General features: G+C 47.4%; 1 protein-coding gene across 1 annotated transcript in view; it reads left to right on the top strand.

Annotated features, from left to right (window-relative positions):
* sema3c (sema domain, immunoglobulin domain (Ig), short basic domain, secreted, (semaphorin) 3C) overlaps positions 1–15,000 on the top strand; it is a 42,140-nt gene that overhangs the window by 2,099 nt on the left and 25,041 nt on the right. Inside the window, 1 exon segment of the mRNA XM_080851845.1 lies at positions 1,153–1,339. Within this exon segment, the coding sequence (XP_080707971.1) occupies positions 1,192–1,339 (148 nt within the window). The 5' untranslated portion in view covers positions 1,153–1,191.

Below are 15,000 nucleotides of genomic sequence, written 5' to 3'. Positions count from 1 at the left end.
TGTGAAAATGTGTGGATGCCGACCAGTTCCTGGTTTGTATGGGCTGTAGTGTGTATGTATTAGTGTATGCAGTTTGTCTTTTAAAAACACAGAGAAAGAGAGAGACAGAGAGTCTCGGTGTGTGTATATGCGTGCGTGTTTGTTGGCGGGCATGTAAGTAGGATATAGTGTGTGTAGCCTATGTGTAAGGTGGTTGGGCCGCGTGGTGTCTTATCTCGGCGTAATGGTTTATGACGTTCAGTGGCAGCCTGCTGGGTTCCCCAGTGATGGCTTTAGCAGCTGTGTGGCTGACATCTCGTGGACCAGGGGGAGAGAGAAAGAGAGAGAGATAGAGCATGGTTGCTCATCATTCCGCCCTGCAACTTCCATCCTCTAGGCTACCCCTAGATTCCCTGCCAAAGCAATCTTCACATTACGCTGTTTTCCATATGCTAACCTAATAGCTTTATTACACCCGTGTCCATCTTGTACACACAAATGCACTCTCATACACAAACATAAATACACGAAGAGGAGAGTAAGTATAGCTTTTTGCACAGCTGCAACCAACCTTCTCTGTGAGGACAGGCTGACCTCTGCAACCCAACCATTACCTGCGGCCGCATTGCAAATTGAAACTTTCGTAGATATCCCGCGCGCCTGCTTTCCTCTTCACGGCCGGCCATCAATCTTTCACGAGTGCTCATGTATAAGCCATGAGCGTGGAGAAGTTCTTGTATTTCCCCCGCGCAAATATAAATATATATATTTGTGTGCTGCACATTGGCGTGATGTTTCTGTATAGTCCCTACTCCGTCCAGAGATGCCTTTGAGCTCTCTTGCAGCGATGAAAGAATCCCTACACAGGGTGTGTTCTCCTTAAGCACGGCTTGTCCTTATTCATTATTGATCTCTTATTGTCTCAGAGAAGAAAGAAAAAACAGAGTAGAGGCCTTCTCCAAATGTTTTTTTTTTATAAAGAGTTAACTCATGCATTTTGTACCAGCCTTTTGAAAGGCAATAGTGCATTTCCCAATTCTCACGGGAGACCTTTGATCCAGAACCTCTTACCAAAGACATGTGGTGTGTGTGTGGTTTGGAAATCCTGATTAACAACATTGTGCTTTGTTCTTTCTTTCTTTCTTTCTTTCTTTCTTTCTATTCTCATCACAGGTTTGTTGGTTCTGGGTGGTTTTTCTCATCCTAGACATCATGGGGTGGCCACAGGGTCGTGTGTCCTGGCCAGTGGGGTCATCCGGCAAAATGACAGGCCTGAAGACACTGGCTCTTCGACTACTCTTCCTCACCTGCGTATCCTCTTTCTCTACTCCACTACCCAGAGTCTTCCTCACTTTCAATGGTAAGGACTGAGTTGCTGTCTATTGTGTCTTCCTGACTGTCAGTGAGAATCCAAGTGGGGGGCATCTTCTTCTATGTAGAAGAGTCAGGAGAACCCTAATGTTAGAGAAGACAGCAAATGTGTGTGTGTGTGTGTGTGTGTGTGTGTGTGTGTGTGTGTGTGTGTGTGTGTGTGTGTGTGTGTGTGTGTGTGTGTGTGAGAGTGAGAGAGAGTGTATGATGTGAACAGATTTATTGAGTTTGACTTGGTTTTGATCCAGTCACTGGGAAGATACTATTCAAAAAATGTTTTGATTCTGGAAAGATGATTCTTAATAGTGCACCTATCCCTGCCTAGGTGAGACAGATTTACAGAGGAGACTGACACTACTGACCTGGTTTAGGTGCTATTAAAAAAGAACCTCCCTTCAGAACGATACTGTTCATTCATGGTGGACGTGGCATTTATAAGGGGTCTGATTTATTGCTGTATTTATCTGATTTATAAGAGCAAATGCTCTCAGTTATCAGGGCTGGACTTACTTTAGTGTGCCATAAATAAGTTAAGCAAAGAGGAAAGTTGGACAAGTAAACAGTGAACCAGTTGGAGTTTCACCTGTGGTGTGACATGCTGTGCTGTGGAGCTACACTGTACAATCTGAGATGAACTGATCTTCACTATGAATGAGAACCGGGTTTAATTAAACCACGAGTCAGCCTTGAATCGACTCATGCCATGAATCAATACTGAATCAACTCACGGCTGTGAGTCTGTAGTGAGCTGGCCCGACATCTTTGCACAGTTCAACTTTAATTCATGTGGAGTGCAACGAAGGTCCTCTCCCTCATTATTCCAGGCAGTTTGCTCTTATTTTTTCATATTTAATTACCTTGACATGGATCATTGGCTGAATTATTAATATGGGCTTGAGAGCAGGGGAATGAGAGAAGGGTGGGAGGGGGCCTATTTTCTTGAGTCTCCAAAGTTCCAGACTTCCATGCTTGCGGTAGGGGTAGAGTTGTGATACTGTACAGGTGCTTTAGACAGGAGATGGTTGATTGCCCTTAACTAGCAGGGAGGAGGAGAGACTGGGGAGGCGGCGGTGTGTGTCTGGGTGTGCGTGTGTGTGTGTGTGTGTGTGGGGGGGGGGGGGGGGTCTGGTGGGGCGTCTGTTCTGTGTCTGTCTCTGTGGTGACAAGAATGTCAGGCCCCCTTAGAGTGGCCTTGGTTGTTTGGTGTTGTGCACTTCAGCAGTTGGAGCTCCCTCTCTCTCATTCTCTCTCTGAATATCTTTCTCTCTTGGTCTCAACTGTATGTTGTCTGTCCCTTTCCTTCATTCCTCATACATACACACACACACACACACACACACACACACACACACATACACACATGCACATGTACAGTGTGAGTACAGTACAGGGTGAGTTACAGCTCTGGCTGATTTGCTTTGGGTCGGTCATGCGGCAGGTTGCCAGTGGGTTTGTGTTTGGAGAGAATGGTGGGCTTTGTGTTTGATGGGCTTGGCTAGTCTGATGTAGAAGGAACTGGTGGTATCTTCTCAGGTCCTCTTACTATATTTCAGGCTCTTTATTCGCCTGTCAGCATCTGCCTGCCTGTTTTCTCCTGGTTGCTTCGTCCCAAATAAGACTTTATTTCACTGCAGATCATGGTTTCTTCTTTTAGTCCCTGCTGTAATTCTCATTCTCTGACCATTGTGCTTGGTTCCTTCTTTCCTTCTTTCTTTCTTTCTTTCTTTCTTTCTTTCTTTCTTCCCTTCTTTCTTTCTTTCTTTCTTTCTTCCTTTTATCCATCTCTCTGTTAATTCCTACATCTGTATATGTGTGTTGCACAGCTGTGGGATGGTTTAATCCAGCGTCTTTTCCACAGCAGAGTCTGACTTACTACTGACTCATGACTCACTGGCTCACAGTACTGACCTGAGAACATTGGCAGTCAAAAAGGGCAGAACAGGGGGAAGGCCTGGAGGAAAGGGAGGGGGACCACCAAAAGAAGTCCTTGACGGCTGCTATGCTCTGCAGCTCTGTAAAAATGGCTGACCCCTGCGGTCAAAGGGTCACCATGCTGAAAAGAAGTCAGGCCCCCACAGTGCGAGCCCAGGTGTGGGTTTGATTGGTCCCTTTACTAGGGATTAGAGAGCTCTGCTGAAGTCGTCAGCGTAGCGACTCGGAGAAGCACTTGCGCCCCGTCGCGCGAGGACACGCAAAGAAGGCTGCCGTTTAGTAGCGGTTCACCATTTGATGGCGGGAGCCTGACTGGGGGAAAACCGCACAGGTGTGCTTCAGATGCAGAGTATGATGTATGTGGATGGCTACATTGTCTCCCTCTCAGGAGGAACATTTCAGATTCACGTGAGGAATGCTGGTTTGTGGAATGCTTGTCGGCTTTAGTTGTTGGTTGTTCGTGGACGTCGAAGACAGAGAGAGAGAGAGAGAGGGCCCATGGCACTGTGAGCAAGCATAACTCAGGTTTCTGTGTTTGTTTCCGTGATTTAAGTCAACGCTATACTGCGCTACGTGATGCGAGGTTGAATTGATCTCACTTTGCGAGCTATAAATCACAGTTGTGCGAAGGAGGGATGGGGAGAGTATATCTCCCACGGCAGGAGTTGGATCTCAGTCAGAACTCGCCAGATGTTCACAGACGGTAGGAGAGCCGACACTCAAGTGTGAAGACCCACATCTCTTTCTCTTTCTCTCTTCCCTCATACAAGACAAGTCTGGAACGCCCAAGTGTGGATGTTAGTCTTCAAGGTGGTTATAGACTGAGGGGTCCCTCGCGAGGTTGGGGGGATTGGGGGAGAAGGTCTGGTCTGGAGGGGGAGAACCTGCAGGTGGGTCAGCATCGGCCTAGTTCGGTGCTTTATTATTTTGACCCTGATCTAACCAAACTTAAACTTGGTGGGAAAACAACCCCCTGAAGGGAGGATTATAGTGGAAAGCAGGTAGAGGCTGAGGTCAGCTGTGTGGGGTGTGGAGAACCTCCTGGCTCCACCTCAACCCCCCTTCCCTACCTCTCTCCCCTGGCCCCCTGAAACCCAACCCCAGGGGTGACATGGGTTCACCGGGCCCGAACAGGAGCGATTGCGTCTTGTCTTGGAGAGAAGTTGCTGCCTCTGACATTCCATCTCTTCTCTCTGCCTCGGGAAGCCAGTGCAGTGGGCCAACCACCATAGCACCATAATAAACACAATCGAACGCAGCCGCTGCTAAAAATGCGATGAACGCTGGCCTAATTTTGAGCAGAGAATGATAATAAACACAAAGGACTCAGTTTGTGTTGAAATGAGCACAACGTGCTACGTTGGAGTGCAGGTTCATTGTATTAAACCATGCCAGGTTTATACAAGATTTATACATTTACACAGTATCTGTTTTTGTACATTTGTTTGATATTTTGACTTCCAATATTTAGTCTAGCTTTCAGTTTGCGATCTACCCACTGAATGGCACTGAAATATTTTCCCCCTTAGTGTCTTGTGATCATATAATGAGCTCTGAGATTCTTGTGTTTTTTGGCGAGAACAGCAGGAAGATGACGCCAATATTCTCAGACTTTGTAATATTGCTGTGATCACGCTAACTACTTTGAATAATCATGCTGTAAGACTCAATAACAAACATAGCCATGTAAAGCCTTGGCCAGACTTCAGAGATGTAGCCCGATACCCATGTGTGCTTATCAAGAGAAACCCAATACCTCCAAAGTTTTATTTTAACCTGTCGTGAGAATGGGAGAGGGTGCAAGGGTCAGGTGGAACCTAGCTGTATGGTTATACAAAGACACCAATTTATTGCTCATGTTCAGAATATTTAAGTTGAGATGGGTACGTTTGTTTGACTGTTTCTTTTAAAACTAACCCTACCCATTTCATTAAACCTTGGGCTCGGACGAAGGCTGTGTATGGAGTTGCACGACTGCATTGCTTCATCCTGGGCCACCCAAACAGCCTCTGGCCTCTTTTTTTCCCGACTGTTAACGATCCTGAGAAAGTGTTTGTCCAGTCCATGCCTTCAATGCTGTTTGCACCTACAGACACGCATCGCAGAGTCCCTTTCATAAACTGATGTGTGGTATTTACACAGTGATCTTTGGATCTGGACTGACTATGCTGTTTGAGTTACGGCGCTGTTTGAGTAACAGGCTGCTGCAGGTCTTGTTTTGTGTCTCGTTCTCTGTTGGGATGGCTGCGTGTTGAACACTAACACGTTGGGTGTTGAGCGTCAATGGTCATTGTTGGACGATGGACAGGCTGTGTGACGTGTGGCATCTTTATTAATGGGTCTTTTAAAAGCAGTCTGAACTCCATCATTATTCTCTTAACACAAACTAGTCACGGTGGTAAGAAAGTGAATGCCATTTACTGGCTGAACTTGTGTACATGTATGCATTCTTGTGTGTGTGTGTGTGTGTGTTCATGTGCGGGTGCGTCTGTTTGTGTTTGTGTGTGTGTGTTTGTCTGTGTCTGTGTGTGGGTGTGTGTGAGTGTGTGTGCGTGTGTGTTTGTCTGTGCTTGTCTTAGTGTTTGTCCAAGCATGTGTCTCTTCCAATCCACCTCATTCATCTTCAGATTGATGTCCAATGCGCACACGGGTATGTGTTTGTGTGTATGGGAGTGTGTGTGTGTGTGTGTGTGTGTGTGTGTGTGTGTGTGTGACCTTTTGTGTCTGCGTTTATGGAAGCCCCTGTGTCCATTTTAATCCACCTCATCCGTCTCTGAGACCGAGGGGTGGAACTCCCCTCCGGGCTCGTGTCTGGGATGGATTGGAGCGGGGACTGCGGTGAGCGATCGCTCCCTCTGGCCCAGGCACGGCCTCAGAGGGATCAGTAAGCCACCGACCCAGCCACCGCAGTTAGCCAAGAGGAAGCGGATGGTTTCCTTCACCCAGCTCAGGCCTCGTCTTCATCACGCTCCATAGACTCCTTCCTCCACTCCTTCATTGTTCTAGCGTAGTCTAGCATATATATAATAAATACAGAGAGAGAGGGGAACGGGGGTGGACTTGAGTGGGGTGTTTGTGTAAGGTGGACGTGTCGGTGGTCGGGGCCATATGAGAGCACAGACTGGTGGGTGTTGTTTGTGGCTCCTCTGCGATTCCTGTTCCTGCTGAATCACTCGAGTAAAAATATGCCACTGTGGTTTGGTCACCCAAGCATTGTGTTTAGCAAAAAATGTGGCTTCAACTGGAGGTTGGAATGTTGGAAATTACGTCCGAGCCCTCACAATCAGGTTCAGTTGCAATCCGATTAAAATCATGAAGTACAATTCCTGATTTTTTTTATTTTTATGAGGGTAAAGTCAAGGCTAGAGTGTAAGACGTGGCTAGAAGTAAAGCATTTTCTAAATTCTTTTGCGTCAAGATCAGGGCATTAGATTAGACAGGGTTGCGTCGTGCCAAAACTGTTGCCTTCTTAGGAGCAGTCTGGCATAACTCACACATTGACATCTACAACAATGGTTTACTGTTCAGGAAACGTTTATCCCATCCGCCTAAAATTGATCTTAAATCGACCCTGCATCTTTTTTTTTTAATCTTTCGTATGAATTTCATGGTAATGTCTGTTGGATGGCTTTGCCCTTTTGACTGTTTGTTATGTCTCTGACCCTCCGAGCAATAACAGCATTAATCGAGACACAAACAGAAGATGGTGAGCAGTCGCCTTGCAAGGTCACTTAAAGGTCAGAGGTCAGCCGTGAGGGTGCATTTTTAAAAGAGGGTGGGAGCTGCTCAGGAGAACGGCTTAGCAAGCCTGAAAAATGACACTAATTCAATAAGTGTCTTTCCTGGGGTTTAGTATTGATCTTCCATGTAGGGCCAACTATTAGGGGTATGACGTTCACAGAAATTGAAAACATAAACAAGTTTATCAAAAACAACTGTGACACCTCAGGATTTGGGGAATTCCCAAGACACACAAACCGGGGGCCTGTCAAGGTTGTCGGGGTCAGTGGCATGGCGAGAGGCAAAAACAACTTGTGTCTTTTTTCTCTCTCTCTCTCTCTCTCTCTCTGTCTCTCTCTCTCTCTCTTTCCCTCTCTCTCTCTGTCTGTTTCTCTTCCTCTCTCTATTTTCCCCAGGCATGCATCTGCTTGTTAACAGTGTTAATTGATTGAGTTAGGACATAGACATTCTCCAGTGAAGGTTAGGCAGTGTACTCATGCCTGAGGCTGTGGTCTTCAGACAACTTGTCTGTCAGTCTCTCTCTCTCTCTCTCTCTCTCTATCTCTATCTCTATATATCTGTATCTCTCGCTCTCTCTCTCTCGCTCTCTCTCTCTCTCTCTCTCTCTCTCTCTTTCTTTCTGTCAATTTGTCTTTCATTTTCTCCTTATTTTGACATGTCTGCCCTGACCCCAGAGTCATCTTTGAATGTCAGATTGTGTCAATTTCTTTGCACTGCGGAGGCTCAATCTTTAACAATCAATATTGACAACACGGTCTGTTTACTGACATGTGGAGGTCAAGCTGGTAATGATCGTTGCGGATTCCTGCATGTCAGCATCGCATTGATTTAGTTTGATTAATTCACAGTTGCTCTCCAAGGTCTTCTCAGATATATTCGATGTCAATCCCCTCTCTGTTTAACTATGCATGCCGACTGTGGAATTAAAGTTTTTGCTCAGGAATACATCGGAATCAATTTGGTTAAAGCACTTGGATGCTCAGCAGCGGAGGCTCTGACTTAAATGCTTTTCCATTTGAGCGGCCATTGCTCCCACCGTCGTAAAAGAAGTGGGGGGAAGCTCCTGCATGTGGTCGTGAAACGAACGAAGGAAACACTGGGGGAATGGAACAATACTTAAGCCGATTTCACATGGACTCTCGCAAACTAATTTTATTACCCAGACGAAATTGTCCTTCCTCTCCTACAATCTGGATCAAAAGGCCAGCAAAAGGGTCCACTTCAGTCATAGTTGCTGAATCTTTTAATGTTCCCCTTTCGACTGCATCAACCACATTTGTCTCACTTAGTCCTCAGACACATCAAAAGCCCCCTTACACCCCCAGAGGTTCCAGACAGGATGTATGGCCATTTTAATGAAACGTAACTACAACCTTTTAAAATATCCTTGAGTTGTTCAAGATTGGGCTAGCCTTTTCCTGCGTCCTCCTCTCGACCCAGAAAGCCTCCTGTAACCTATTTAGGTTCGAGCTCGGTCTCTGCGGAGCTGTTTGGGCTCGGACATAGCCATGTATTTTACAGCACAAGAGGGGTGAGAGGTGAGTGGATGCCGGTCGGTGGAGTCAAAGGTCACAGAGGTACCCAGGGGAGCTGTGTGACAGGTGAAGAAGAGAGCAGATGCTAATTGGGGCTAAGGCACGCGCTCGTGTTCGCACAGGCAGGTCAGAGGCTCCTGTTTCAGCTCGTGGAGGGAGGGTGACAGGCCACAGAAATCCACACGCTACTGACGCAGATAGCAAGCAGCCTCATCCAGGAGCCTCACGGCACCGGACACCCAGTGCCAGAGTGAGGATAGGCTCTGTGAAGGAGGTTTGTCACAGTACACAGTAGACCCAGAAGGCCTTTGAATTGAGAGGAAAATAAATAGAAGGTATAATATAATGTTTTCAGTGTCATAACCAAAGGCAGGCCGTCTTGTCTGTATCGAGTCTGTAAGGGAAGAGTGATAGTGATCTGGGATTGCAGTGACAATGACAAAATCCAGTCGTTGGCTCTAATGAATGGTAAGTGTGTGTGCAGGGGGAAATTGTTAGAATGCCTGTTGGGTATATCCACACTCTGGCCGCCCCTGGGAAAATGTGGGGAATGTCGGATGGACAGACTCCCTGACGACTTTCTCCTCCCGGTCCACGTGCCAACCGTTCTGGGTGGTCTCCTGTACAATGACCCCCCCCCCCCAATCTTGCACTGGACATACTATCGGTGCTGTCAGACTCACCTGATTAACCTTGCCACCCAAAACACAAACCATCAATCTTGGGCAAGTGTCTACGTCTCCATCACAGCAGGGGAGACAAGGCTGCCCATTCCTGGGCCAGCGGCCATTATGTGCCTGCGTGGAGAGAGAGAGAGAGCTGCCAGGTTGCCTGGAGCAAAGCTTTGAATAGTGCAGCAATGTGTGAATCTACTGACACACAGCAATACGTGAGGGCAGCGATGAAGATCTCTGGCTATTTGTCCCCACTGGGTGAGGGGGGGGCGTGGGGCCTGGCACAGGTTTAAAGTCGGCCACGGACAGAGGGACCCACTCGATGCTCACAAAGAACATGGAATAAAGAGGGGTGTTCCAAATCCCCTGCTTAAACATTTATTGCCCAGGCGATAGGAAGGCGGGTTTGTTGGGCCGCTGTCCTGCCCACTCACTAACCCCGGTGACCGGTGGCACCAGCTGGAGTGTAGTAAAGGGGACGCAGCTTAGCAATGAAGCGCTGGTTAGTTTGCTGGTGGTTGGTTTGTTCCCATTGGTCTTTACCAGAGCTCAGCCTTTCTGAAGGGAGCAGTGATTAATCAGACACTACAGAGCCAGAGACTGGATGGCAGCCCGGCAGCATTAGGCTAAGACCCGGATATCTGTCCCGCATCCAGAGAGTATCTGTGACCCGGATATCTGTCCCGCATCCAGAGGAGTATCTCTATCCCCTACAGGTGTCTACTGCTTAGTATTAAGTGAGCACTCTTACACCCACGCCTCACCGCAGTGTAAGCCGATCCTGAAGCTTGTATTAAAGGGCCATCAATTTCCAGGTTGTACTCCCTCCCTTGACATGGAGAAGGGGCTGAGTGTGATGGCGTCTTCCTGGTCCTTGCGAGAGAGCCGGATGCGTCACTGTCTGGCTCGATTTGATGATGTCACTGACAGGCAAGGGTAATCTAGGGTGAATAGCATAAGTGACATTGGTGACACAGCCATACACTTCAGTCTGTTGGCGCCAGGTCTTTAACCCCCCCCCCCCCCCCTTACAAAAACAAAAACCTGTGGGAAGTACTTATGTGCTGTTCTCATCTCCTAGATAAAAAGGCTGAAAGAGTTTCCAGTGACCGTGAATCTCTTTTTTACAGCACCGTGACGTGAAGGAACAGTCCTTGTATGGCCGTGACCAGACCAACGAACGCCTCCGTGCTGTTTACCGCTAGAGGCCCAATAGAGCTTCTTTACGCCAAACAACATAGACAGTCAGGCTGTCAGTTAACGAAGCCGAGGGCTGGTGAAAAACCTGCAATTAATTGGAATTCCCCAGCGCTGATTTCATCCCAGACACCCAAACAATGCAAGTGCAATCTCCATTTAATTACAGGGCCACTGCCATTTCGCCCTCTCGATTAAATTACTGCCAAACTAACAGGGCATGGGTTGTTTCTTTGCTTCTCCGTCCTATTTCCAGGCACATTGTCCCTTTAGCCTAGAGGCACATTTCAGGATGTTTTTTTTTTTGTTTGTTGGTTTTTGTCTCCACTAAATTTCCAAGGATTCCAAAAAGCTTTTGCTGTTTCCACACATTAATTACTTGTGTTTAAAAAACAGACGTAATGCTTGCATGAAAAAGTGTAATAACTTCATAAACCACACATTACATAATTAACATCCAGCCCTGCCTCACGCTAAAAATGTTAGCAGTCAGAAACACGTTACAGTTACGAAACATGTGGTTGCTACATTTGCCCAACGGCTTTGTTGTTCTCTTCCCTTAGAGCTTATTTAATTACAAGTTATTTCATTTTTAAGGGTCATTGTGAGACCAAATTCTCTGTGTTGAACAACAAAATGACAAATGTAATATATATTGCTTTTTTATCCAAACTCTTTTGTTGTCTCCCATCCTATAACACTTCCTCGATGTATATTATCCATGATAGGAGTATGTGCTGAGATGATCCATGTCAGGATAGCCTGAGGTTATACTATCATACAAGGTGAATGAGCATGCATTCGTTCGTGTAGACATTCATCATTCAGTTCATTTCATCCATTCAGTTCATCCATTTACGCACTCATCGATCCTTCAACCTGGTGCTCCTGAGCCTCTTCAGTAGGCTGTTTTGCGTGTTACAGCAATGCCCTCAAGAGCTCATGTAGACATCTGCAGGCCTCCTTTTGACAGCACCTGACCATGTTAAAGGACCTCCCAGCACTCCTACAAAACACAACGGCTCTTTTCATAATGGATGACCCAGAGGTCTTCAGACTTGCTGAAAGACCGCTGCCTCAGTTTTTGCCCCGACCGGCTTCCTCAAAATGAAACGCACTTCAAAGGCACGGAGGCAATGCGCGGTCACCTGCACCACTACCGCCATGCTCCGCTGCTGCTGCCGGGGTGCGACCCCTCGCTACATCACACGGCTGACCGGGGCCAGATGAACGGCGAGCCTCGACAGAGCCGGAGCTGTCGGGTCCCCACGGGCGAGTGCCTGCGGTCAAAAGCAGAGGCGGGGTCCGTGCAGCCAGAGCACCCAGCTGGAAGAGGCGCAGCCCACCTGCCAACATCAATAATGAAAGACCCTGAGACTTCCTGTTTCCCTCACCACAACCACCCCACCCCCCTTACGCCCCACCACCTCCTCTGCTGAGGTTGAGAGGCTGGGCCATGCTCTAGGTGGACAGGAACGCCTTTGAGCAGATCAGCAAGCAAGAGTCTGGTGTCTCCCACCTCCATGAGTGCTGGAGAAAAAAGGAAATGACTTTGACCAGTGACTCCTCTGTGTCTCGGAGCTGAAGAGCAGAGCCTCTCACTTCGCCACAGCTCAAGGCATATTTGGGGAAACTGGTCAAACCATTGACAAGGAAGGAGTACCCCGTGGTAAGTCCACTCCACGTTTATGCCTGTTGTCCTTAAAACACATCTGAGGGAAATAAACACACACACACACACACATACACACACAAACACACATACACACATACACACACACAGACACACATACACACACACACGCACACACACACACGCACACGCACACAAGCACACACGCACGCACACACACACACACACACACACACACACACACACACACACACACACACACACACACACACACACACACACACACACACTAATGGTTCCAGCCACTCCACCACATTCTCAGAAACGCCTCTACGCAACTGTTTGTGACGTGCCCCCTCCCCAATACACACACACACACAACCCCCTTGGGCTCTCCACTGCTGATGTCACAATGAAGGAATCTGGCCAAACCTATGACTAACCACGCACATGTGGTGAACAGGCATTACATCCTCGTGGATCCATTCATCAGAGCATTGAAAAATACCACCACAGTATCCACTGTAAATTTGTTTAAATGAGCCAAAAGTCAGAGCTTCCCATAGCTGGGCCGCGGTTTTGAGTTTCACGATTTTTGATTTACTCCCACAATAAGCGCCGTAAACCCATTCTGTCCTCTCTCCAAGAATCATTCGGGGAGTGTGACAGGGAGTTATGTCCCCGACCTTTTAAAAGTCGTTATTTTGTGGGTTGTTCTCAGTAGCGTGGTGGTTTGATGGTACCAGAGAGTCTGGCCAGTTTCTCGCAGCGAGATGTAACACTTTATCTGTCAGTCTGTCAAGAGGATGAGCACACTCCACTGAGGTCATTGGGATTTCAGAGTTAGCGGTTTGGACTGTAGACACGGCCTAACATTGTTTGTCGTAAACTAATCTCTATACGATGTAATCCTCTTACACATGACATAACTGTTATAACCCAATCATACAAAATCTTATGGGAGATATCCAAAACCATGGGCCGCACCCTTTGTCTCGCAGTATCTCTTCCACTTATCTCATCTCCAGACATGATAACAGATTTTGTGTCAGCATTTAACCTTTGGTCCAGTGAGGTTTTTTTAGTGGAGACTGGGAGGTTAACATCTGGCTAATATGCCACTTGATATTTCCTTCTTGGCAGACGCGCTTTAACTTTTACCTCCTTGGAGCTCACAGGTGCAATAGCCCTGCACCTGACCAGTGCTTGTGGGAATGTTGACACTGGCGGGCGGAGGTAGTCTGTGTTGATTTGGGCATGCTTCACATGCTTTTTTGCGAGTCGGGGTGTTGGATGGAGCGGACACCGGACACCGCGGCGCTCTCCAGAGGAGGGGTGGAGGCCCCCTCGTCCATTTATTCAGCGAGGGGCTGAGGTCACCTGACCACTTTTTGTCGTCTCGTCCCACAACACAGCCTCCTGGTCAGCAGACGGGCCACGCAGCGGGGCGGAAACGCGAAACGTGTCCGATTCCACCCCTGCGCAAACAAACATGAGGATTGGCGGAGGAAAAAAAAAGAACGACTAACAGTTGTTTCAACGAGCTTCAGAGTTGTGTGAGCTCTGCGTTGTCTCCTCAGTGAACACACAGAATGTTTGAGTTTCCTCGGCGACAAGTGTATAGTCATGCTCTGTCTGTGGACTGTGGCCTGGAGGGGGGAAGCTCATTGTCATAGGAAAGAGAAACAAAAGTGCCTTTGTTGACAGACCTCACTAGCATGCAAGACTTGCCCTCTATCTTGGCCAGTGTTCACTAAAACAGACTTGAGTTGTTGTTGGGTACTGTTACATATGTACCTTGTGTAACATCAACTCTCAGTCCTTCTCCTGGAGATCACCCCCGCCCCCTTACCCAGCTGTTTCAAGCACACTTGATCAAAGTCTGCATAATTATAATTTACATCGAAAAATCAGTTTGGCAAAATCAGATGTGTTTAGTTAATCAAGACTACCACTGACGAGTTCAGTCGGGTATGCAGACCAAGGAGGGGGCATGAGACAGGATACAGGATTGTGAAACAATGGATTAAGGTCAAATAACAATACCTGACCCTGACTCTGACTTTCAGGCTTTTCCCCCCGAAGCGAAATAAAGTTGATAAAACATCTTGAGTCTTAAGTCTCCTTCATTGATTTTTGAGGAGAGGCATAATCATACCATCTTGGGCCAAGTCTGAAGCAATGTGTGTTGGTAATTAAACCTCAGTTACTGACTCTCTCTCTCGCCCTCTCAGTCTGTTTCTCTTTCCGTTTCTCTCTCTCTCCTATGCGCCATATCCCTCTCTACTTCACCCCACTCTCTCTGTCAGACCAGGTTTATCCTGATGAGTTCTTTTTGTGCTATCGTGGTGCTTTAATAATTCTTCCCTGAGCTCTTGTGAGATGCTATCGCGGCCGCTTTGAAGGCTGGGCGATGCAATCTGTTCCTCCAGAGGTCCCATCTTTATTAAACACACATTCTCTGGATGTGTCTGACAAGACCTTTCCAGTCAAATATATATCCGGCACGGTTAGGTGAAACACAGTGTTTCATTTGTAGGTATATATATGTGTGTGTGTGTGTGTGTGTGTGTGTGTGTGTGTGTGTGTATGTGTGTGTATTTCCACACTTTATGTGTTACTCATTTCTAACTCCTGTGATGTTTCTCACTCTGTGTGTTTAGAGTGGCCAATAACTTTAGACAGCATCACTTATGTGTGATGTAGGATTCGGAGAGCAATGAAGACAGTCTGGGGGGTGGGGGGCGGTTTGGGGGGGTGGGTTTAGGCTTGCTCACACTCTATACTTGGAGTAAAAGTGGTCCCTGCTTTGTGATGAAAGGCCATGGCTGGGCCTGCCAAAATATGCTGTAATGTACAGGAACCAAGGAGAGGGGAACCATTCTCCTCTTTGGTACGAAAGGTTCATTGTGATGAAGAGAAAGGGGCCCGGGAAGAA

This window comes from Sprattus sprattus (assembly GCF_963457725.1).
Source record: "Sprattus sprattus genome assembly, chromosome: 14".
NCBI lineage: Eukaryota > Metazoa > Chordata > Actinopteri > Clupeiformes > Clupeidae > Sprattus > Sprattus sprattus.
Note: the sequence above shows the minus strand (reverse complement) of the source record. Positions and strands in the feature narration are given on the sequence as shown.